This window comes from Labeo rohita, chromosome 20 (assembly GCF_022985175.1).
Source record: "Labeo rohita strain BAU-BD-2019 chromosome 20, IGBB_LRoh.1.0, whole genome shotgun sequence".
Taxonomy (NCBI): domain Eukaryota; kingdom Metazoa; phylum Chordata; class Actinopteri; order Cypriniformes; family Cyprinidae; genus Labeo; species Labeo rohita.
This window is the reverse complement of record NC_066888.1, coordinates 32,295,851-32,322,925: the sequence shown is the minus strand read 5'-3', so window position 1 is coordinate 32,322,925 and position 27,075 is coordinate 32,295,851. Positions and strand designations below refer to the sequence as shown.

The 27,075-nt window shown below is 29.7% G+C and overlaps 1 protein-coding gene across 2 annotated transcripts in view; it reads right to left on the bottom strand.

The window, feature by feature from the left end:
- Window positions 1-25,769, bottom strand: part of fig4a (FIG4 phosphoinositide 5-phosphatase a) — a 95,529-nt gene extending 69,760 nt beyond the window's left edge. For both annotated transcript variants that reach the window (XM_051137997.1, XM_051137998.1), the window contains exons 1-10: window positions 25,662-25,769; window positions 24,333-24,429; window positions 19,875-19,973; window positions 18,117-18,240; window positions 13,213-13,369; window positions 9,217-9,267; window positions 7,666-7,811; window positions 6,288-6,416; window positions 3,073-3,173; window positions 1,115-1,277 (exon numbers count right to left, since the gene is read on the bottom strand). In XM_051137997.1, the coding sequence (XP_050993954.1) occupies window positions 1,115-1,277; window positions 3,073-3,173; window positions 6,288-6,416; window positions 7,666-7,811; window positions 9,217-9,267; window positions 13,213-13,369; window positions 18,117-18,240; window positions 19,875-19,973; window positions 24,333-24,395 (1,033 nt within the window). In that variant the 5' untranslated portion in view covers window positions 24,396-24,429; window positions 25,662-25,769. The remainder of the gene's footprint in view (window positions 1-1,114; window positions 1,278-3,072; window positions 3,174-6,287; window positions 6,417-7,665; window positions 7,812-9,216; window positions 9,268-13,212; window positions 13,370-18,116; window positions 18,241-19,874; window positions 19,974-24,332; window positions 24,430-25,661) is intronic.
- Between the last annotated feature and the right edge of the window lie 1,306 nt (window positions 25,770-27,075).

The window sequence follows — 27,075 nt, the reverse complement described above, 5'->3', positions numbered from 1 at the left end:
AATAAACAAATAATACAAATCAACTCTAAATAAATTTAGGTTTTAGCAATATTTTGCAACAAGGTATGTTGAAAACAACTGTAAAACTAGATCACTCCCATGAAATAAAATAAGTTAAATGCAGAAGGGTACAAATGATAATAATAATAATAATAATAATAATAATAATAACAATAATAATCATTTAGAAAGAAAAAAACATAAAAAAATATATTTTTTAAAAAACCCTAAAAGCTAATAAAATAAAATAAAAATAATAAAATAAAAAAATCTGCAGAAGGATACAAAATAAAACAAAAATTGAAATAAAAAAAAATAAAATAGAAAAAAATAATACAAAAATAATACAAATAAATTCAAATTAAACAGTTTTTAGCAATATTTTGTAGCAAGGTATGTTGAAAACACCTGTAAAACTAAATCACTCCCATAAAATAAAATAAAATAAAATAAAAAAAGTAATTTAACTACATTATGCGGAAAGGTACAAATAATAATAATAATAATAATAATTTAAAAAGAAAAAAAATACATATAAAATGTGAGTAGGTTTTAACTTTATTTTTCAGAAGGGCAAAAAATATATATATATAAAGTTAATAAAATAAAGTGTATTTAAACATTTTAAAATTAATTTTTAAAAAAGGAGGTTTTAGCTGTATTTTGCCACATGACGTGGAAAGCAACTATAAAACTAGAGCTCTAGTTTTACAAATCAACACACATGAATGTGCATCAGTGTGAAACGGCCACGGACTTTGTTTTGTCTGACTTTGGGGTCGGAGACAGTTCATCGATATAAACCAGGATTATGAAAACATCCGTATGCAAAATCTGGCATTTCAGAGTCTGACTAGATGTTTTTATACAGGAGACACACTTTGTGAATGCTCAAATCTAACGCTGCACATTTAAAGAAGCTGTAAAATCATTACAGGCTGTAGCTTTGAGCTCCTAAAAACTAAACAAACAAAACCTTTAGCAGATAAATGTCATTTAAACAGTCTTTCTCTTTTAGAAAACATCTCTCCCTGTCCTGGAGGAGGGTGAAGGCACTGTTTTGAGCTAATAACAGGAAGTAGCGGTGAGGTAATGAACAGGAAGTGGCTCTTACAGCGTATGGGTGGTTTGGGCATCATGGTGGAGATGTCCTGCGACCAGTGCAGAGGAACCGAACCTCTGACCTGAACACAGGAGGAGAAACTGCCCGCCGTCAATGACATGACCGAGGCGTCATGGATGATCTGCTCCGTCTCCACCTCGTTCGCCACGTCGCCCTAAAACACAAGCACGAGTCATCTGACAGACTGCTTTTTGCATAGTTTATAGAATAGAAATACACATTTCAGCTTTGAAAAAAAAAAAAATAAAAAAATCCAATTACATTTATTAAAAATAATAATAATAATAATAACAACAACAACCACAACAACACCACCACCCCAACTACATTCACATTTTTACACAGCCTAGTGGTTTTTGCATACTATGTAGCACTAGTAAGTATACATAGTCAAATATGGGGTATCAATAAAACTCTGAAAATAAAATAAAATTTTGCAGATGGGTACAAAATTAATAAATTTAATAAAAATTTTTTTTTTTTTTTTTTTTTTACAAATTTAAAAATTAAGTTAGATTTAAATTAAATCAAATTAAATTATTATAAAAAGTACACATATTCAGATATGAGGTATGCTGAAAATCAAAGGTAAATCAAATAAAAAAAATCAAATAAAAAAAATTAATAAAAAAATTAATTGAAAAAATAAAAAATACATTTATTGAAATGAAATTCAAAAATTAGGTGTTTATTAACTGAAATTAACTGATGACTGTGTTTGCATACTTTCTGTACTAAATTAAAAAAACTACATTTTTTTGTACTAAATTTACTGTGTATATATATATATATATATATATATATATATATATATATATATATATACAAATTTAAAAATTAAACTATTAAGAGAAGTACACATATTCAGATATGGGGTATGCTGAAAATCAAAGATAAATCAAATAAATATAAACTAAACTAAACTAAACTAAACTAAACTAAAATAAAATAATTTAAAAAAACAAAATAAAAAACACAATAAAAAATTGAATTAAAAAAATGCATTTATTAAAACGAAATTTTAAAAATACATTTAGATTTTTTGATAAAGGCTCTAAAGACTGTTTGCATACTTTCTGTACTAAATGAAAAACTTACTTTAAATTTCTTTAAAAAAATAAACAAAATCTTACTGACCCCAATAATAAATGGAATTAAAAAATAAATTAATACACGTATTAAAACGAAATTTAAAAAATAAGTTTAGATTTTTTTTTTTTTTTACAAATTTAAAAATTAAGATTTAAATTAAAATAAATTAAATTATTAAAAGAAGTACACATATTCAGACACAGATATGCTGAAAATCAAAAATAAATCAAATAAAAAAGTAAAGTAAAATAAAAAAACAATAAAATAAAAAATAAAATAAAATAAAAATGTAATTAAAATATAAATAATTAAAATACATTTATTAAAATGAAATTTAAAAGTAAGCTGTGTTTGCATAATTTCTGAACTAAATAAAGAACTTGCTTTAACCTTCTAAAAAAATAAAAATAATAAAAAAAAAACAAATCTTCGCAAAACTTTAAAACCTTACAAAATAAAATAAAATAAAATAAAATAAAACATAACATATCTTAAATACAATTTGCAGAAGGGTATAAAATAAAATACTTTAAAAATTTAGAATTAATAAATCATAAAAATTAGTATAATTATATTTACTTGACTTCAAACATTATTTGAGCTTAGTGATTTTACATAACTGACTTGAGTTAATTGTTAAACGAGGAGCTGAAATGTGTCGTTCTGCAGTTTTAAAGAATCTTCAGCATCATAAAGCACCACAGAGAGCTTAGTGAAGCTTTAATGGATGACGGCTTTACAGCAAACGAGCGTTACATAATCACACCTGAACACACACAGATAAATACAGCAGAACCACGGCTCGTGTCGTGTGACAAACGCCGCACAAAAGAGCACATGGTCCGTTCGTCACGTACCTCACAGTTCGCTCCACGCTTGAGGAAACGCGTCCCTGCGAAGCGGCTGGAGCGTCGGGCGATGAGCGTGACGTAAACCGGCCGACCGTAGATCAACAACTCTGAACATCAGCGTTAAGGAACATGAAACGTGAAGATGACGTCATACTACAAAAAAAATAACATTCCACAAGAAATATATGACGTTATTTTAAATAAAAAAAAAAATTAAAAAAAATGAGTCGGTTTTAACTGTATTTTGCAGAAGGGTTACAAAAAAACAATTTTGAAAATAAAATAAAATAAATAAATAAATAAATAAAAAGCATAAATTATGTAAAAGTATAATTATAATATAAATAAACTATAAATAACGTATAAATATATAAAATATAAAATAAAATCTCAAAATAAATTAAATTAGGTACATTTTAAAATAATAAAAGTGTTATAAATTAATTACGTAAAATATAAATACATAATATAATACGTAAAATAAAACCAAGGGGAGATATAAAACACATGTAAAATATAAATATATAAAATAATAAAATATATTTAAGAATTAATGATATTTTATTTATATATAATGCACAAATAATTGTAACAAAATATGAAATACAAAAAAATAACAAATTTTAAATACAGAATTAACAAAATATAAATTAACAATTAACAAAAATATCATTATACAGAAAATAAGGGGGGAAAAACAAAACCCAAAATGCTATAAAACATGAATAACGAAAGAAAATAATCAAAACAGAAATAAATATAAAAAAAAAAAATAAAAAAAAAAAAAAACATGACCTCTATAAAAGACATATTAAATATAAATCTATAAAATAATAATAAATGTAATTTAATAATACAAATTTAAATAAATATAACAAATAATAAAATACAATAAATTGTTAAAAATAAATAAATAAATAAATAAATAATGACAAATAATGAAGAATAAAAAATTAAGAAAAATGTAAATATTTAAAATATATAAAAAAATTGAAGCACTGAAAATTAAATCAAATTAAATTAACTTAAAATAATAATTTAAAATTAAACAGGTTTTTAATTGTATTTTGCAGAAGAGTACGAAATAAAAAAAATACAAAATTAAATTAAAAAATTAAAAATTAAATTGAATTAAATTACATTTAAAAAATAAAATATAAAAAAATTAAGTTAAAAAATAAAATAAAATAAAATAAATGAAAAATAAAATAAATTTACTACAATTAAATTTTAAAAAGTAGGTTTTGATCCTCCACAGTTTTGTATGTTTTTAGAGTCTGATGCTGTGTTTGCATACATCCTGTACTAAATAAAGAATTTATTTATTTTGATTTCTCGAGTGTTTTGTGTGCTTCTTCGTTCATATGTTGCTCGCATGAACGCATGAGGCTGTGAGATCATTCAGAACTCAACGGCTCTGCTTTAATGCGCTGAACTCGTTCACTGTTCCTTCAGGCTCCTCACAGGGAGAATCCATTACGCCACACAAGCAATCAACAGCGCCAGACTCTCTCCGGATGATTATTTCTCTCTCTTTGTGTTTCTTTTGCTTGTTTTGTACCTTTTGGTTCAGTTCTGACCCTCCTGAACTTTCTGCTGGGGAAAAAACAGCTCATGCCAGGCTGCTTTCTGGAACACGGAAACTGGTTCGCTGCAGGTTCAAGGTGAACTAACAGGTCAAGACCCGGTTCACCGGCAGGTAGCCGAGCTGATAAATCCTCTAATCCAACTAGAAGCCATGCAATACCATCAGAAGTGGGTTTTAGCTGTATTTTGCAGACGGCAATAAAATAAAAAATACAATAAAATAAAATAAAAAAATATTTATCAGAAGGGTACAAAACAAAAAATTAAAGAAATAATGAAAAGCAATAAAATTGTTGAATTTAACTGTATATTGCGAAAGGGTACAAAATAAAAAAACAAAACAAAAAACAAATAATAATAAAAAAGAAAAATAATAAAATTGTTGGACTGAACTGTATTTTACAGAAAGGTACAAAGTAAATATATATATATATATATATATATATAAATATAAAATATTTGGCAGTAGGGTACCAATTAAAAGAAAACACATGAAAAATAAAATAAAATTGTTGCTTTTAACTGTTTATTTCAAAAGGATATAAAATAAAATAAAATAAAATAAAATAAAAATTTAGCAGAAGGGTGCAAAATAAAAAAAATAATAAAATTGTATATTGTGGAAGGGAACAAAATTGAACAAAATAAGTTGGTGCAAAATAAAATTGTTGATTTTTTAATTGGGTTTAATTGTATTTTACAGAAAGGTGCAAAATAAAATAAAATAAAATATTAAAAAATAAAATGAAAATAAATAAATAAAATAAAATATAATATAATATAATTTGGCAGTAGGGTACCAAATAAAAGAAAAAACATGAAAAATAAAATAAAATTGTTGCTTGTAACTGTATATTTCAGAAGGATATATAAAATAAAATAAAATAAAATAAAATAAAATAAAATAAAATAAAATAATATTAAATTAAATTAAAATTTAGCAGAAGGGGGCAAAATAAATAATAATAATAATAATAATAATATAATAAAAAGGTACAAAATAAAATCAAATAAAAGAATAAAAATCTTTGGGCATTAGGGTACCAAATAAAAGAAAAAAGCATGAAAAAAAAATAAAATTGTTGCTTTAAACTGTATTTTTCAGAAGGATGCAAAATAAAATAAAAATAAAATAAATAGTTTTCATTGCAGAAGGTTACACAATAAAAATAAATTAATTAAAAAAACATATAAATAAAATAAAAATACATAGTTTTCATTGCAGAGGGTTACGCAATAAAAATAAATTAAATGAAAAAAATGTAAAACACAAAATAAAGGATGTTTTCACTGTATTTTGCAACATGATACATGGAAAGCAATTGTAAAACTAGATCACTCCCATGATAAATAAACAATGCTGTCTACACTGTGCATGAATACTGCCATTACATTTAGTTTATGTATGCGGTTTCTATTTTTGTATCTCATACACACACAAACACACATGAATGTGCATCAGTGTGAAACGAGCGCAGACTTTGTTTTGTCTGACTTTGGGGTCAGAGACGATCATCTATATGAAACAGGATCATGAAAACATCTGCACGCACTACAGACCACAGACAGACGGATCTGAGACAGCGGAGACAACAACAGAACGTTATCTATAAAAATGTCATGTAAGAGGATACTGGATTGGCCGCAGAATCCGTGAATGATGTAGAGCAGCCAATCAGGATGGACGATGTCTTTGACCTTCTCCAGCAGACGAACGTTCCACACATATTTAGCGTAGGGTTCGTTAATCAAGCTGTGGACGACTGAAACACAAACACCCCAATTAATAATTTACATACAAAATAAAATAATTGAAATCAAATCCTTTCTTTATAAAAAAAAAAAAAAAATATATATATTATATATATATATATATATATATATATATATATATATATATATATATATATATATATATAAGAAAGAAAATAATAAAATGTTAAATTAAAGTGCTGTACATCAAATAAATATATATTTATATAAAATGTAAATACATAATATAAAATTAAACAAAACAAAAAAACAATAGAAAAATAAAATAAATAAGGTAATATAAAATTTATATCAAATAAAAATATATAAATATATTAAATAATAGAATAAAATAATACAAGATTTAAAAATTAATTGATATATATATATACACACACACACACACACACACACACATATATACCAAAAGTGCTGATATATAAAGTATAAATATATAAAATAGAAATATAATAAAAAAGAATATAACAAAAAAGAAAGTAGTTTAAAATAGCTTTAACAAAATATGAAAAATACAAAGACAAAAATAACAAAATAAAATAAATTAAAAATAGAGTGCTATACAATCTTTAAAATATAACTACATAAAATAAAGAAAATAATCAAAATAACAAAATAAAATCCAAAATGCTATAAAACACATAAAATCTAAATATATATTTAAGAAAGAAAATAATCAAAACAAAACATATATAAAAAATAATAAAAATCAAGCTAGAAAATATATATTGAATCTAAATATTTAAAATAATAATGCATTTAAATTTAAAATAAAATGAAACAATAAATAAATAAAAATAAAATAAAACCCTAAAGTGTTATAATTTAAATATCTAAAATATAAATACATAACAATATAAAATATTGAATAAACGGCAATATAAAATTCACGCAAAATATAAATATATAAATTAATAGAATAAAATTAAAAAATAAAAATGAATAGCTATATATTATATATATATATATATATATATATATATATATATATATATATATACACACACACACGCACACACACACACACACACACATAAATATATATATATATATACACACACACAATTTTTTTTTATTTAAATGTATTATTATTTTATTTTATTTATTTATATTTGATATATTTTTTATAGCAATCTTAATTTTTATTTATTTCATTTATATATGGTTTTGACTGTATATAATTGGAAGGCTACAAAATAAAAAAATAGGTAAGGTAAGAAAGGTAAACAGAAAGAAGCAAACCTTGAGTGGGGAGTCCCTCCTCCTCAAAGATGTCAAAGCTGTCCTGTCTGCCGCTGGTGTTGAGCTCGTCGCTCTCTCCGGCGTCACACGGCATCTGCAGCAGCGTCATGTTGTGCTGCAGCGAGTGGCTCAGGTCGTAGCTGTAACTAAAGGTCACAAGGTCACAGGGTCAAACGGGTCACATGCACTCACAGCAAAAACAATCACACTTTTCATACGTGTTGAGAAATGGGACGCAGCTTTCATTGTTGCTAGGTTACAGCATGTTGTTCAGAGATGAAGCGCACCGAATGAACTCGCTTAGAGATGCGTAAGTTCATCAGCGCACACGTGCAATTATTTCAGCTTCCCACAAGACTACATCTCATTTACAGACCCGTCCACCCTCAAAACAAACATGATTTGTGTTCAATTCAGCAGTGCTCGTCTCTGGGACACAAAACAACTAAACTTGTGTTTAAACTTTCCTGCTGAAATCACAAAACTAGCTTAACTTTTGCTTGCTTTGCTATTTTATTTTGCTATTTTATATATTTCTATATTTTCCCCAGATCTACCAATGTATTCAAATGTAGACTAAAAAAAAAAAATAAATAAATTAAATTAAATAAAAAACAATGTGGGTACAAAAAGGGTACAAACTAAAAAAATAAAAACAACGAAAAATAAAATAAGTAGGTTTCTGTATTTTGCAAAAGGGTAAAAAAAAAAATCTCAAAAATATAAAACAAAATGACAAAAAAAGTACATATTCCGCAGAAAACAATAAAATAAAATAAAAAATAAAATAATTAAATAAAAATAAAAATAAAATGTGGGTACAGAAAGTGTACAAATAAAAAATTTAAAATAAAAAAAAAATTAAATACGTAGGTTTCTTTATTTTGCAGAAGGGTAAAAAAATTAAAAATATAAAACAAAATGAAAAAAAAAAAAAAAAATTAAAATTATTTATATTCTGCAGAAGGCAATAAAAGAAAAAAAAAGAAAAAGAAAATAAAAATACTAAATATAATAAAAGACAAACACAAACTAAAATTAAAGTTAAAAAAAAAACTATATTAGCAATACCAATGATATTACAATGATACCTTATTTTATTTTAATTTTACTGTTCAGAGATGGATTAATGAAGAAAGTCTGAAATTCTCGGAGGTAGGAAAACAACAACTTTAATTAAAAATTTCTGGACAAGTTAAAATTACATATTACCTAGAAAAAAAGGCTTGTAATCTTTAGTCTAATTAAAGACACATGCTTTGATACCTCGTGATGTAATACAGCATTCAGGTTTTAGGATAATTCATCATATTTTATGAAGAAAAGGTTACAGCCAGATTGTTGAAAAGAAACAAGGTGAAAAAGGACAAATAAGGACAAATAATAATGAAAAAGGCCACATGAGGATGCATCTGAGGAGCTCATAAATCATATTTTCATTACAATGATCTGAGAAGTGATTCGAGGTCACAGCATTATGAGTACGAGACGCTTTCTAAAGGGCCTTGAGATAAATGACAAGACGAACAGATGCAAAAATCACACGCTCACCTGAAGTAGAAGTTACTGGACAGATCCACATTCTGGAAGATTCTCACATATCTGTGGAAAAACACAATTGACACGTAAGAAAACAACAAATTAAGATGTTACAGTCTGAATTTGATTATGTTATAATCACTCATTGATTGGGCCTACACTAAAGTCTCTCCTGCTTACCAGGACAGCATTTATTCGATTGGAAATGCATTTAAAAATTATGATATATTATTAGAATTTAAAGAGCTGTTTTCTATGTGAATATCTGTTAAAATGTAATTTATTTCTGTGATCAAAGCCATATTTTCAGCATCATTACTTCAGCCTTCAGTGTCACATGATCCTTCAGAAATCATTCTAATATGCTAGAAATATTCTAGCATAGAAATATTCTAATATTCATTGCAGACGGGTACACAATAAAAATAAAAACTGGACTGGAGTAATGATGCTGAAAATTCAGCTTTAATCACAGCAATCAATTATATATAAAATAAATAAATAAAATTAAATAAAAAAAATCATTTTAACTGTATTTTAACTGTGTTTTTAACTGTTTTTTGCAGAAAGGTACAAAATAAAATAAAATAAAATAAAATAAAAATATTTGACAGTAGGGTACCAAATAAAAGAAAAAAAGTATAAAACATAAAATAAAATCGTTGTTTTAACTGTATTTTGCAGGAAGTTACAAAATAAAATAAAATAAAATAAAACAAAATAAAATAAAATAAAATAAAAAAATATATATTTAACAGTAGGGTACAAAATAAAAGAAAAAAATAAAATAAAATTGTTGTTTTTAAACTGTATTTTGTGGAAAGGTGCAAAAAAAAAAGAAAAGAAAAGAAAACTTTTTAACTGTATTTTAACTGTTTTTACCTGTATTTTGCAGAAATGTACAAACTAAACTAAACTAAACTAAACTAAAATAAAATAAGATAAAATAAGATAAATAAAATAAATAAAATAAAAATATTTGACAGTAGGGTACCAAATAAAAGAAAAAAGTATGAAACATAAAATAAAATTGCTGTTTTTAACTGTATTTTGCAGGAAGGTACAAAATAAAATAAAATAAAAATATTTAACAGTAGGGTACCAAATAAAAGAAAAAAGCATGAAACATAAAATAAAATTGTTGTTTTTAACTGTATTTTGTGGAAAGTACAAAATAAAATAAAATAAAATAAAATAAAATGAAATCAAAAAAATTAAATAAAATAAAACGTTTTAACTGTATTTTAACTGTGTTTTTAACTGTATTTTGTAGCAATGTACAAAATAAAATAAATAAAATAAAATAAAATAAAATAAAATAAAATAAAATAAAATAAAATAAAATAAAAATATTTGACAGTAGGGTACCAAATAAAAGAAAAAAGTATGAAACATAAAATAAAATTGTTGATTTTAACTGTATTTTGTAGAAAGGTACAAAATAAAATAAAATAAAATAAAATAAAATAAAATAAAATAAAATATTCATTGCAGACGGATACACAATAAAAATAAAAACTGGACTGGAGTAATGATGCTGAAAATTCAGCTTTAATCACAGCAATCAATTACATTTTAACAGATATTCTTATAGAAACAGGCATTTTAAATTGCAATAATATTTCACATTTTTACTGTATTTTTTATTAAATAAACGCAGCTTACAAGCGTTTGACCACTCTCAAGATAGTAACAATGTACTTTTTACTTCATTTGTTATATCACAACATAGTTGCACAAAACAATTCTTCAATACAATGTAATATCAGTAGATCTTAAGGAGAGTGATGTTATTGAAGCGCTCGACCTAAATTGGACACAAAGACGCAAACAGCGTCTCGTGTTACATGAGTCAACAGTAACAGGCTGTACTTTTCAAAGTACTCTGTGTTACTACAAACCCCAAACACACATCATAACAGCGACAAATAACAAACTACATTGTCGTCACACACACACGTGTGAACTGCATCCAGAGATCAGAGTGACCGACCGCAGCAGGACAGACACGATGTGTGAGGGAAACCAGGAACGGACGAACAGTAGCATACTTACTATCACTACTACCGCAGTATGCATACTGAACACATACTGCACGGGAGCTTTCTGTATGCAAACAGCCTTAAAAGTCTCACTACTTATTCAGCATGTTAAAAGTTAAGACGTTTTAACACAAAATTGGATGCAAATTAATACTACAACTGGATAAAATGATCACAGGACACTAATATAGTATCTTCTATAAATCGCTTACTATTTACACACACATGCAATACTTACAATAATGACAATGTACTATTACGAAACTAGATTAAAAAAAGCCTGAAAGTTTATAGCAGCTGTAAAAGCTTGAAGTTTTAAACTTTATATAGATAGATTAGATTAGCATGTTGCCAGCATCATTAGAACGTAGTCAGCATGTTTCTAACATGTTTCCATCATGATTAACATGTTACTAGCATGTTGCTAGCATGATTAGCAAGTTGTTAACGTGTTTCTAGTATGATTAACAAGTCACTAGCATGTTTCTAGCATGATTCGCAAGTTGCTAACATGTTTCTAGCATGCTTATCAAGTTGCTAGCATGATTAGTAACTAGCATTTTTCTAACATGACTAGCAAGTTTCTAGCAAGTTCTTTAACATGTTTCTAAGATGATTATCAAGTTGTTAACATGTTTCTAGCATGATTAGTAATTTGCTACCATGATTAACAAGTTGCTAACATGTTGTTAGCATAATTAACAAGTAACTAGCATTTTTCTAGCATGATTAACAAGTCGCTAGCATGTTTCTAGCATGATTATTTCTATCAAGTTGCTAGTATGTTGTTAGCATGATTAACAAGTTACTAGCATGTTTCTAGGATGTTTAACAAGTTGTTAACAAGTAACTTTTCTAGCATGATTATCAAGCATGTTTCTAGCATGATTATGATTAGTAAGATTAACTAGCATTTTTCTAGGATGTTTAACATGACTAGCATGATTAGTAAGTAAAGCATTTTTTTATCAAGTTTTTAACATGTTGCTAACATGATTAACAAGTTACTAGCATGTTTCTAACATGATTAACAAGTTGTTAGCATGTTTTTTTGCATGTGGCTAACATGTTTCTACCATGATCAGCAAGTTGCTAACATATTTCTAGCATGTTTCTAACATGATTAACAAGTTGCTAGCATGTTGCTAGCATGATTAACAAGTTACTAGCATGTTTCTAACATGATTAACAAGTTGTTAGCATGTTTTTTGCATGTTTCTAACATGATTAACAAGTTGTTAGCATGTTTTTTGCATGTTTCTAACATGATTAATAAGTTAGTAATGTGTTTCTAGCATGATAAGCAAATTGTTAGCATGTTTCTTGCATGTGGCTAACATGTTTCTACCATGATCAGCAAGTTGCTAACGTATTTCTAGCATGTTTCTAACATGATTAACAAGTTACTAGCATGTTTCTAACATGATTAACAAGTTGTTAGCATGTTTTTTGCATGTTTCTAACATGATTAACAAGTTGCTAGCATGATTAACAAGTTACTAGCATGTTTCTAACATGATTAACAAGTTGTTAGCATGTTTTTTGCATGTGGCTAACATGTTTCTACCATGATCAGCAAGTTGCTAACATATTTCTAGCATGTTGCTAGCATGATTAACAAGTTACTAGCATGTTTCTAACATGATTAACAAGTTGCTAGCATGATTAACAAGTTACTAGCATGTTTCTAACATGATTAACAAGTTGTTAGTATGTTTCTTGCATGTGGCTAACATGTTTCTACCATGATCAGCAAGTTGCTAATGTATTTCTAGCATGTTTCTAACATGATTAGCAAGACTCTAGCATTATTAACAAGTTGCTAACGTGTTTCTAGCATGAAGTAACTAGCATGTTTCTAACATGAACAAGTTGCTAGTATGTTGCTAGCATGATTAGCAAGTTACTAGCAATAATAATAAAAATAATAGTCTCAAGCCAATCTAATAGGTATAAACTGACTCACCGGGCCTCATCAGGGTGTGTGACTCTCACAGAATCATTGGGAATGTAGATCATATTCGTGTCTTCAATCTTATAAATCGAGTGTCCGCCGATATCTGCCATTTTACGACGTTTGGTGATCAACACGATATAGTAACCCTCCAGAAACCGCACGAAACCTGAAAGACGTGAGAGAACAGAGTAAAACATGATGCTCTTTTAACACCTTACAGTACGGTTTCATCAGTTAACTACACTAGTTTGTTTATGATTTAGCACCATCGACTTATAGGAAAATATAGGAAAAGTGAGAAAATAAATAAGATTTATGCATCTGAACTGCATATACAATTTCCATCCGTTTGAATTACAGTTTTTACATGAGCTAATAAACTTCATCAGAGCAGATTTCTGTAATACTACTAATAACCTGAATGTGATTTAAACTCAATAATCAACTCAGCCATTCTAATATATATATATTAGATATTATATATAACTAAGTCATGTTTTGCGAAGGAGTCAAATACTTATTTCACTCATTAAAATGCAAATCAATTTATATCTTTTTTCTGGATTTTTGTTGTTGTTATTCTGTCTCTCGCTGTTCAAATAAACCCACCATTAAACTTATAGACTTATTTCTTTGTCAGTGGGCAAACGTACAAAATCAGCAGGGGATCAAATAAATTTTCCCCCACTGTAATACATTAACTAATGAGATCTTATTGAAAATTGTCACTGTTTTTATTATTCAGATGATGCCTGTTGATGTGATCTGCTTGTCAAACAAAAACACTCTCTTTGGACTCTTCTTATTACTGTTACATAACAAAAATTACAAAAATGCCAAAAATATATACGCATTGTGTCATTTGAATGAAAAATACTCCTCAAAGTCTCTCAAAGCTCATGTGGCCATGAAGAGTCATCCTTCAATCCTATTCATATATATGCAAACACAACTGAAGCACAGATTCATAGAAACAACTGATGTAGTTTCACAGTAAACAAGACCTGAACAAACACATTTAAACACATTTCTGACCACAATTGATTCATGATTTTCTTAATTCCCTCCGTACTAAATTAATCCGTCACTCCTGTTTCTGTCATTCAGAGCTCTTGTAGGAAAAGTTCAGCCATAAATGAACATTTGCTGAAAATATCCTCACCACCAGGTCATCCAAGAACATCAGATTTGTAGAAATGTGTCATTGCATTACTTGCTCACTAAAGGATCAACTGCAATGAATGGGTGCCGTCAGAATGAGAGTCCAGACAGCTGATAAAAACATAACCACTTTAGTGGTGTGGATTACTTGTGGATTACTGTGATGTTGTTATAAACTGTTTGGACTCTCGTTCTGACGGCACCCATTCACATCCATGGGTAAGCAAGCGATGGAATGACACACTTCTTTGCTATAAAATGTCATCTTTTCAGATCATTAGTGATACAAGATTAGGATGAGTTTGTTTCTTCATCGTATTTGTAGAAATGCGTCATTGCATCACTTGCTCACCAATGGATGTGAATGGGTGCCGTCAGAATGAGAGTCCAAACAGGAATGACACACTTCTTTGCTATAAAATGTCACCTTTCCAGATCATTAGTGACAGAAGACTAGGATGAGTTTGTTTCTTCACCACATTTGTAGAAATGTGTCATTGCATCGCTTGCTCACCAATGGATGTGAATGGGTGCCGTCAGAATGAGAGTCCAAACAGCTGATAAAAACATCACCAATAGAGTGGTGTGGATTACTGTGATGTTTTTATCAGCTGTTTGGACTCTCATTCTGACGGCACCCATTCACATTTCTTGGTGAGCAAGCGATGAAATGACATTTCTTTGCTATAAAATGTCACCTTTCCAGATCATTAGTGATAGAAGACTAGGATGAGTTTGTTTCTTCACCACATTTGTAGAAATGTGTCATTGCATCACTTGCTCAGCAATGGATGTGAATGGGTGCCGTCAGAATGAGAGTCCAAACAGCTGATGAAAACATCACCACTTTAGTAGTGTGGATTACTGTGATGTTTTTATCAGCTGTTTGGACTGTCATTCTGATGGCACCCATTCACATCCATTGGTGAGCAAGTGTTAGAATGACACATTTTTACCAATCTGATTAAGAAACAAACTCGTATACGTCTCGGATGGCCTCAGGGTGAGTATATTTTCAGCGAACACTCATTTTTGAGTGCTTTAAGTGCAGCAATATTTCCGTTTTTTTTTTCATGTTTAAAGTGGTGGAGATGAACACATCACTGTAATGATGAGACGTGAGGGTATAATCAACCTCCGGCACACAATAACACATGAATCCATCAGGTGTGTCATAAATGCATGACACACTTCAATGTTCTGATCTACTTGTTTGTGCACAAAATTAGCACTTCTTATTGCTTCCACAACAGCCGGCTTCCTCAGCAGAGGTGATTAGAGGCGTATGGAGGTTGCATAAGACAGCATTTCAATGACTAACGCAACAAAAAGTGAGATTTCACCAGATGTGTGTCAGCAGAAGTAGGTCATGACCTGCAGATCATCACCCAGTTTCTCACAGCGCCGGCCGTGATCACGTGAGGAGACGCTGCAGGTTCAGTGTGACACAATTCGGTCTGAGAGCAAATTAAGACACACACAAGCCTGCTGATCCAGGAACAGTGCTGTTATTGTTAAAACTTAAACTGGAATAAATGAAGGCTAAATAGAGATACACAAAAACCAATATCTAATTAAACTAACAAAAGCATAAAATTACTAGAGCTAAAACTGAAATAGAAATATTAAAACAAAAACAACCAAAAAAAAAAAAAAAAAAAAAAAAAAAAAGCAAAAATATAACAATTACTTAAAATATTTTTAAAAAATAAAAATTATAAAAGCACATAGCAAATTATGAAAACTGAAATAAATATAAATTAAAGATACATAGAAATACAAAAAAACGACATTTATGTCATTTAGAAAAATTACATTTATATACTAACTTATATAAATATATACTAAAGCTAAATAGATATATTTAATTAAAAAAACTAATAAAAATGACAAAAGCACATAACAATTTTACTAAAATTAAAAGTGAAAAAAATATATAAATTATATAAATTAATGCCAAACACACATACTTATAACAAACCAAAATCTAATAAAAATGACAAAAGCACTAAACCTACACAAAATAAATGTAAATTAAAGTTAAATAGTAATAAAAAAATAAAAAAATAAAAATGGCAAAAGCACATAAAATTACTACAACTATTAAAAAATAATAAAAATTTACAAAAGCACTAAACTAAAATGAGTGTAAAATATAAATAGTAGATGAAAATGTTCAATTTTTGCAAAGCTAAAAGCAAATTAAATTTAATTTGACAACTTACTGAAATAAAATAAGTTGTATTACTAAAAATCACAAATTCAAACTGAAATAAATAAAGACTAAATAGAGACAGCATAAAAAACTTTACATTACTTAAACTAAAATAAATAATAATTAAAGCTAAATAGAAATATTAAATAAAAATATTATTAATATTAATAAATATTAAAACACAAAGAAATAATAAAAAAGCCAACCATTTACAATAAAATACAGCAAAAGCCCATAGCAAAATACTACAACTGAAATAAATATAAATTAAAGCTACAGAGAAATATTAAAAAAACTAGGAAAAATATGGACATAAAATTACTTAAACTGAATAAATAAAGCTAAAGAGAAAATGTAAAAATCTACTAAATGACAAAAGTACAAAATTAACTATAAAATAAACTATTAAAAAAAACTACTAACAAATACCTAAAACTACATTTAAATAAATAAATAAATAGAAATTGAAGCTAAATAGATATATAAAAAACTAATACAAGTAACAAAAGCATATAAAATTACTAAAACTAAAATTAAAATATATATATAAATTAAAGCCAAATAGAAATGTATAAAAAAGCGAAATCTAATAAAACTGAAAAAGCACATAACATGACAAAACTAAAATAAATGTGCATTAAAGTTAAATAAAAATATAAAAATGACTAAAATTAAAATTGAATAATTCATTAAATTGAAATGTTAAAAAGCCACATAAATTTCTTAAAAATTAAACTAAATTTAAAATAAAGCAATTTCAAAATATATATTAAAAAATGAGGATTGTATGATCTTTAAATATCATGCAAACTATTTAAAGTGCACCTAAAGTAAACTTGTAATAGTCTAAGTATATCTTTAGTTGGACTTCAGCATTACTTCCGCACAGTTAAAGTGCATTAAGTACAAAATTAGTTTGAATATACCTTTATAGTATACTAAAAGTACAACTGCAGGGTATTTTTATTAAGTACACAATATGTATTTGTAGTATACTCAGCATGAAACAAATTTTAAATGCATTTTAGTATATTTATTTTTCATTAGGGTGTGCAAACATTTTATGATGAAGATGAAGAGCTTCTGCTTCTGTACTCAAATGAGTCGCTCACAGAGGCTTGTGTGCCAAAACAAGCAGCTGAGCTCATCTCAGTAACTACAACTGACCAATCGAAACATAATCAGTTTGTTTTTTGTTATTGTTATGGTCTTCCAGCTGAAAAAGTGTGCTGTAAATCTCTGGCATCTCAAAGACGCACGTGTGGGTAGCGCTCTGGTGCACATGTGCAGTTTCCATGGCGACGAGGTGCCTGTGGGCGAAGCGTCTCAGGTAAAGAGCGTGGGCATCCGCACAATTCTGAAACACTCGCCTGACCTTTAGACGACGCACGTGCCTGCGATAGCGCGCTAAACACCGCACCGCTATAACGCCGGCTAATTGCATTAGTGCGCAGCTAATTTACAAGACTGAGGCAAAGACGTAATGGAATAAACAAAGGAAATGAAACTTTGGGCAATTGAGGGAAAAGGCTCTTACCCACAATGCCGTAGGCTGACACGGCTCTGGAAAGACCGGAGGATCCCTTCTGCCCGATTTTAGTGCGATTGCCAAGATCCAGACGGCCGAGCAGCTCTCGCACTTCCTGCTGACTGTAAACATGCTGCCAGAAAAATACACACACAATAAACACACACATTTACACTGAACAAAACTTCACATATAAACAATGACTTTCTATCGATCAATTCAGGGATGAAATTCGTCAAATGCTGATTTATTGTCAGTGGATTAAATTAGCATTAATAACAGAGAAAAGTCGTCAGATGTTTTATTCCAAAAAAAAAAAAAATTTTTTTTTTTACAAAATAAAAATAAAATAAAATAAAATAAAAATGTTTAAAATGCTGCCTTGGCAACTAACTAAAATAAAACCTAAAGTATTAAAATTACTAAAATCAATATAAATTGAACCTAAATAGAAATTTAAAAAAAAGGATGATAAAGCACATAAGTGCTATAAGTAAAATTAAAATAAATTAAAGCTAATTAGAAATATTAAAATAAGAAAAACTAATAAAAATTGCAAAAGCACACAACTACTGAAACAAAAAATAAATTTAAATTAAAACTACATAGATATATAAAAGCACATAAAACGACTGAAACTAAAATAAACAAATTATTAAAAACAAAAAAACTAATAAAATTAAAAAGCACATAACATTGTGCTTTAGAGTTTGGAACAAATTACTAACACTGTAACTAAAAAATGAATGCAAATGAAAATGACAAAAAATTAAAAAACTAAAATAAATATAAATTAAAGCTACATACAAACATAAAAACTGAAACTACTATAAAACAAAGCACAAAACAAAATTGCTGATCTATAATGCATAATAAATATAAAACTCCAAATAATTAAAATTAAACTAATAAAAAAGTGAAACACAACAATTAGTTTTGATTAAAACTAAAATGTCAAAATATAGTAAACATAAATTCAAGCTACATACAAATATTTTTTTAAAAATTAACGTTATTTCCACCATAGCAAAATTAGTAAAACTGAAACCAATATAAATTAAACCTACATATATTTTTTTAATTACATGCTATTTCCACCACCACAAAATTTGTAAAACTAAAATAAATATAAAGCTACATACAAATATTTAAAAAATATAATGGTATTTCCACCATAACAAAATGACTAAAACTTAAATAAATATAAATTAAAACTACATCTAAATATATTTTTTTCTTATTTCCACCATCACAAAATTAGAAAATTTACCTAAATATAAATTAAAGCTACATTATTTTTTTTATTATAGCTACATTATATTTAGAAATTATAAATATTATTTATAATAATAATAATAATAATAATACACCACCACAAAATTAGTAAAACTAAAAATAATATAAAGTAAAGCTACATACACATATTTTAAAAATATAACGTTATTTCCACCATAGCAAAATTACTAAAACTAGAATAAATACAAATTAAAGATACATACAAACCTAAAAATAATTAAATAAATAAATGAATTTAAATTATGTTATTATTAGTAAAACTAAAATAAATTTAAATTAAAGCTACATACAAACACAAAAAACTAAAACTACTAAAAGAATTAAAGCTACAAAGAAAACTTACAAAAACAACAATTTTGACTAAAACTAAAGCTACATGCAAATATATAAAAAAAAATGAATTTAGAAAGTAAAATGGGTTGCAAAAACCATTTCATGTTGACGTATTTCTGAAGATTGTGAGTGGCTCACCTTGTCATCAATAATGACCAGATCTCTCGGTTCAGTGCGGTCGATCTTCAGGACGCGGTGTTTCGTTTGAGCGTTATTACTGCCCACTAGAAAATACCTCTGGAAAAAAAAAAGGCAATCAATGAACCATTTTCACAAGCTTCTTTTCCCCTTCCAAAATTCATAATTTATTGCTGTAATCTGTCTGATCTTTCAAGTTTTTTGAGATTCTTATTTTTTCTAAGGTGAGTCTCAATAAATTCTCATTATTCAGATTTTTTTTATTAGCAAACAGTACTGTAATACTACTGTACATCACAGCAATAAGAATTTGAGAATAATTGTCATGAAAATGCAACAAAATGGACTTAAAACAAACTTTATTTTCTTTATGCAAAAACACAACTTTACTTCGATAGTTTGATTTTGGAGTGAAGTATGACCTGGACTTGTTCTTGACCGTTTTCATAAAATCCACAAAGGAACATCAGACATACAGAGAGTTATTGAGTGGATATGAAGAAAAACAGCAGGGTTCGAAGCATTCTGCTCTTTATTTGGACAGATTTCCAGGTAAGACGCATTAAAGACTCCCAATGAAACGGACACGCTGAGAACACAGTCGCCGACACACTGAGGATCAAGAGAGGCGGTCTTGTTCTCTGTCATTACAGTCTGTATTCTGCCATTAATGACAGCTGCGCTCATAAACGGTCCGATCTGTCCTGTTCTGTGCTTTAAAAGACTGTAAAATACAGCATGAAATTAAAGGGACACAAAGGACTCACATATGTCTGCAAATCATAACGAGCGATGTCCGGCTTTGGAAACTATAGTTCTCTTGTTAAATATGAAGAGGTCGAACAACAGATTCATGAGTTCATTCTAATTTCACAGAAAGCTTATGGACGTAATTATAATATAAGTCAGACGCTGAAGTGAGTTGCTGTTTTTGTCGCTTCTGAGGAAGATTCATTCACTTGTTTGTCAGTGAACCATACAACGTTTATTAAAATGTTCATCTGATCTCATTTGACTTTTCTTTCTGTTTTAAAGAGGTTTTCTTTGGATTGCTTGACTACTCAAAAGAGAATATAGGAAAATATAACTTAATTTGTGTTTTCTGCTAGCTAAATTTCACATGCATAAACAAAAAGCTGCCTCTAAACTCTCTTTTTTCCTCTTAAAGTTTAGATTTATGTATTTATTTTTTCTTGTTTGTTTGTTTATTTATTAAAAAAAACTATATTTATACCATATTAATCATGGTTTTGCTACACTAACCATAGTTTAAACAGATTTTTATTTGTGTATACTTTATTTTCTACTTCTCTTACTTTTTTTTATAACTGTACTGCCTTAACAGTTTGATATTTTCTATGACTTAATAATCAGAAAGCAACATTTGCAAACCTGCTCCGAAATCCTGATCTCAATCAAATGATTCGCGAACCATCATTTCAGAACAAATCAGGACTCAGAACGCCGCACAGAATCAAGTGATTGGCGTAATTACGTAAAGTTCCGAACAAATGATTCGCGATCCCGCTGCGAAAGTCCTGACCTGAATCACATGATTCGCGATACGCGAAGTTCCGATCAAATGATTCGCGAACCCTCTCCGAAAGTCCCGACCTGAATCAAATGATTCTCGATACGCGAAGTTCCGATCAAATGATTCGCCAATCCTCTCCGAAAGTCCTGACCTGAATCTAATGAGTCGCCATACGCGAAGTTCTGATCAAATGATTCGCGATCCCGCTCCGAAAGTCCCAACCTAAATCAAATGATTCGCGATTCGAAATCCTGACCTGAATCAAACGATTCGCGAACCCTCTCAGCAAGTCCCGACCTGAATCTAATGATTCACGAATCCTCTCCAAAAGTCCCGACCAATCTGAATCAAATGATTTGCGAATCCTCTCCGAAAGTCCCGACCTGAATCTAATGATTCACGAATCCTCTCCAAAAGTCCCGACCAACCTGAATCTAATGATTCACGAATCCTCTCCAAAAGTCCCGACCAACCTGAATCAAATGATTCGTGAATCCTCTCCGAAAGTCCCGACCTGAATCTAATGATTCACAAATCCTCTCCGAAAGTCCCGACCTGAATCAAATGATTCACGAATCCTCTCCAAAAGTCCCGACCAACCTGAATCAAATGATTCGTGAATCCTCTCCGAAAGTCCCGACCTGAATCTAATGATTCACAAATCCTCTCCGAAAGTCCCGACCTGAATCAAATGATTCACGAACCCCCTCCGAAAATCCCAACCTGAATCTAATGATTCGCGAATCCTCTCCGAAAGTCCCGACCTGAATCAAATGATTCGTGAATCCTCTCCAAAAGTCCCAACCTGAATCTAATGATTCGCGAATCCTCTCCAAAAGTCCCAACCTGAATCTAATGATTCGCGAATCCTCTCCGAAAGTCCCGACCTGAATCAAATGATTCACGAATCCTCTCCGAAAGTCCCGACCTGAATCAAATGATTCGCGAACTCCCTCCGAAAGTCCCGACCTGAATCAAATGATTCGCGAATCCTCTCCGAAAGTCCCGACCTGAATCAAATGATTTGTGAATCCTTTCCAAAAGTCCCGACCTGAATCTAATGATTCGCGAATCCTCTCCGAAAGTCCCGACCTGAATCAAATGATTTGTGAATCCTTTCCAAAAGTCCCAACCTGAATCTAATGATTCGCGAATCCTCTCCGAAAGTCCCGACCTGAATCAAATGATTCACGAATCCTCTCCGAAAGTCCCGACCTGAATCTAATGATTCGCGAATCCTCTCTGAAAGTCCCGACCTGAATCAAATGATTCGCGAACCCCCTCCGAAAATCCCGACCTGAATCTAATGATTCGTGAATCCTCTCTGAAAGTCCCGACCTGAATCAAATGATTCGCGAACCCCCTCCGAAAATCCCGACCTGAATCTAATGATTCGTGAATCCTCTCTGAAAGTCCCGACCTGAATCAAATGATTCGCGAACCCCCTCCGAAAATCCCGACCTGAATCTAATGATTCGTGAATCCTCTCCAAAAGTCCCGACCTGAATCTAATGATTCGTGAATCCTCTCTGAAAGTCCCGACCTGAATCAAATGATTCGCGAACCCCCTCCGAAAATCCCGACCTGAATCTAATGATTCGTGAATCCTCTCCAAAAGTCCCAACCTGAATCTAATGATTCACGAATCCTCTCCGAAAGTCCCGACCTGAATCAAATGATTCACGAATCCTCTCCGAAAGTCCCGACCTGAATCTAATGATTCGCGAATCCTCTCCGAAAGTCCCGACCTGAATCTAATGATTCGCGAATCCTCTCCGAAAGTCCCGACCTGAATCAAATGATTCGCGAATCATCTCCGAAAGTCCCGACCTGATTCAAATGATTCGTGAACCCTCTCCAAAGTCCCGATCTAAGTTTCGATCTAAATCAAATGATTTGTGATCCCGCTCCGAAAGTCCCGACCTGAATCAAATGATTCACGATACACGATCCGATTGGAGCGCTTTGAAACATTGAATCATTTTGTGACAAAATGGTTTAACTGATTCGGATTTTCGAAACGCTCCGTTCCACCCATCACTACGTGCTTTTTAAAATCATTACAAGCGATGTCGAAATTTGAAAATGAATTGCTGTTTTGATCTGGTTTTTGCTAGTGAATCGCTTGAACTGAATGATCAAAGTCACATGTTTGAATCAATCGGAGCGGCTCCAGTGTAAATGACTCACTCAAATGATTTGGTTTGTCTGTTTCTCTGCTTTTCGCGTCTTCAGTCATGTTTACACTACACTGTCAGTACTACTATGGCTTAGCTGGCTAGTTTTATGACATTAACCGAGATAAACGAAAAAAATATGATGTTTACAAATAAAATATTTCCATATTTCTATTCCAAAGATAACATCCAACACAAATCTAAGAAAATATGAGGTAACCGGTTTACTGCGAACTAGTGAAACACTCCATTAATATGAGCTGCAGCTCAAAATACATGTTAGATAAAAACATTGTGAGAGACTTGTTTAAAAAATCATTAACAAATCTTAATTATTCCAAACTAATCAAAATGAAACTATTATTTTTCAATTATACATTTTTTCCCCCTATACTTTAATTTCTATTACAATTAGACAAAGTTAGACTGCACACAAAGCTGTACCACAGATTTAACATGACATTGTGCTGCAGTTCAGACAGTGAAACAGACATCAGGTCTCAGTTTGATGACAGGTGAACACTGCCATCTAGCAGCACAGAGTGGCATTAACATCTGTTTGATGCTTTACAAACCATTTGTGAAATCTCATGAATTTTTGCATATATTCACATTCAAATGTGCACAAGCTGCTGAAACATGATATGTTGCTGTTCACTGCATTTAAAAGAGCAGACCTTTAAATTCAGAACCATATTCAAAGCAATGCATTTACCTGTCATGAATAATAAATTAAATGTGACTTACGGCTCTGGTCTCATAGAGCACCAGCTTCTGAACTCCTCTAATCACAGCGGCGTTCACAGGCATGATGACGCTTCAGTCCATGTGTCCAATCAATGAGCTAAACGTGCAATAGAGACACAACTAATGAAACCAACACACTTTTATGTGACAAAACTTCTCCACTAAAAATCATGAAGTACATATCAGGGTTACATAACAATTACCAGAAACTGCTAAATGTTAACGCTGAAAGTTTTTTTAAAAATGCATTTGGTTTATTTAGTACTGCCTCGAATAAGATATTCCACATAGCTTTACATCTTACTTTTACTTACTTTTCATTTACTCTGATCTTTAAAAGGTACATAAGATATTTAAATTGTTCCTAAATAATAATAATAATAAATAGTAGTAGTAGTAGTAGTAGTAGTAGTAGTAAATAATCAGTTTATACCCCATACAGCAAAAAAAAAAAAAAAAAATTATATTAATGTAAATAAAGAAAAAAAAAAAAAAAAAAATTATATTAATGTAAATAAAGAAATAAATAACTAAAAAAAATGTGTGTGTGTGTGTGTATATATATACACACACACACATATATATATATATATATATATATATATATCTCAAATCAAATCAAATCACCTTTATTTATATACCGCCTTTAACAATACAGAATTGTGACAAGGCGGCTGTACAGTATTAAATAGGAAATAGTACATCAACAATGCAAAAAAAGAAATATATGTATGTATGTATGTATGTATGTATATTTATTTATTTATTTATTTAATTTATGCATTTTCTTGCCCCAAAAAATACATTTAAAAAAATATTTTTGGTATATGAAGGTTGAAACTACATGTATATACGTTTGCTGGTTTGGTTGTTTTTTTGTTTTTTGCCATATGAGGCCGATTATCTTTGTAAGGTGTATGTAAACTTCTGACCACAACTGTAAGCACTTGTAAGAAAAACAAAACATATAATTGCAGGAAATATAAAAATATTATTCTTAAACCAACGGCACTTCCGATTATATTTACAGAATTTCTTTAAAATTAAAATCTCTGACATTTAAAAACAAAAATAAACTCCACTTCTTTGAACACATGAAATCAGGATGGTTCTTCATAAATGCATCTTTACTTACAAATACAGATTTAAATGATAATCCAGAAATTATGAAAATAAGAAACGTTCCTGAACGCCTACAGACAAAATGAGGAAGATGTTGATGTACATGTAGTATATGGACTGTTCGTGGCCTTCGCATTTTAAAAACATTACGGTGACACTAATGATATTTGACAGAAATCGAACAAGAAACAAAGAAAAAACACTTACAATCCGCGGACGCCTGCATGAGTGTCGATATGTTCAGAAATCTTGTATACAAATGAATCGCTACAGTGTATCATGTGACTGTCACACAGTTCAGCTGAGACGGAACCTCTGCTAGGACAAAAAACACAAACGGAAAAGCGATTTAAAAACACACACAAACACACACACACACACACACACACATGTCTGGTTTATTATCTTTGTGGGGACTCTCCATAGGCGCAATGGTTTGTATACTGTCCACACTGTATTTTCTATCCCCTTACCCTAACCCTACCCCTAAACCTAACCCTTACAGAAAACTTTCTGCATTTTTACTTTCTCAAAAAAACTCATTCTGTATGATTTATAAGCTTTTGTACCCATGGGGACCACAAGCCGGTCCCCACAGTGTCAAAAATTTCAGGTTTTACTATCCTTGTGGGGACATTTGGTCCCCACAATGTAGCAAAAACAAGTACACACACACACACACACACACACACACACACACACCTGCTGCTAGCGCTGACTGGACAGGTTTGGAATCGCATGGTAGTAAGTATAAAAAACAAGATAGACAGATGTTAACTTGTGTTAGACAGATAAGTTAACTTGACCTAGATCTTGATTTCCTGAAAGAAATATTAGGAGGAGAAAGATATTTGTACATTTCTTAAGAAAAAACACCAAAACTTTTGGTTGTATCGTCATAATTATCATCCTTGGCGCTTCATTTATCCATCTTGTTAAATATTGGCCAAAAAATGTAAAAATGCAGATCAGCTATGAACTCTAGGTTACAGAGGGAGATCACAATTTACGGAGAATATTGTTATTGAAAATTGAGTCTTTCTAGATTCATTTACCCAGGTTTTTCTGGGAAATATCCAATTTCTTCCAAAAAAGATAAAATCAATTAATTAACTTAATTTTGATTTCATCTGGAGAAAGAAGTACCACTATATAAGGAAAAATTATATAATAAGGGAATATGAGGATGGTGGGTTAAAGGCAATAAATTTTGATGTTGTGAATGGAGTAAACTTACATGGCTGCAGTCTTTTATTATAAATGAGCTTTTATACTGGTTTGCAATTTCATTAAAGTTGTTTAAAATTTTTGGAGTTATAAAGTTGTTGTTTTTTTTTTAACAATGGGACTTTAAGATATCTAAAATTCCACTGAAACTGTTGGTTTTTTAAAAATAAGTCTTCTTGTATTGGAAAATGCTGTTTAAACATAATTCCAGTCCTTATAATGCATCCTTATGGAATAATCATTGTATTTTATTTATAAGTCTTTATTTTTGGAGGACTGGTGGCAAAGAGGTATTTGGTCAGTGTTGCACATTATGGATAAGAATGGCTGTTTTAATGATTTTTATAATGACTTTTTATAAATTTGTACAATATTTATCCTTCTAATTTCTGAG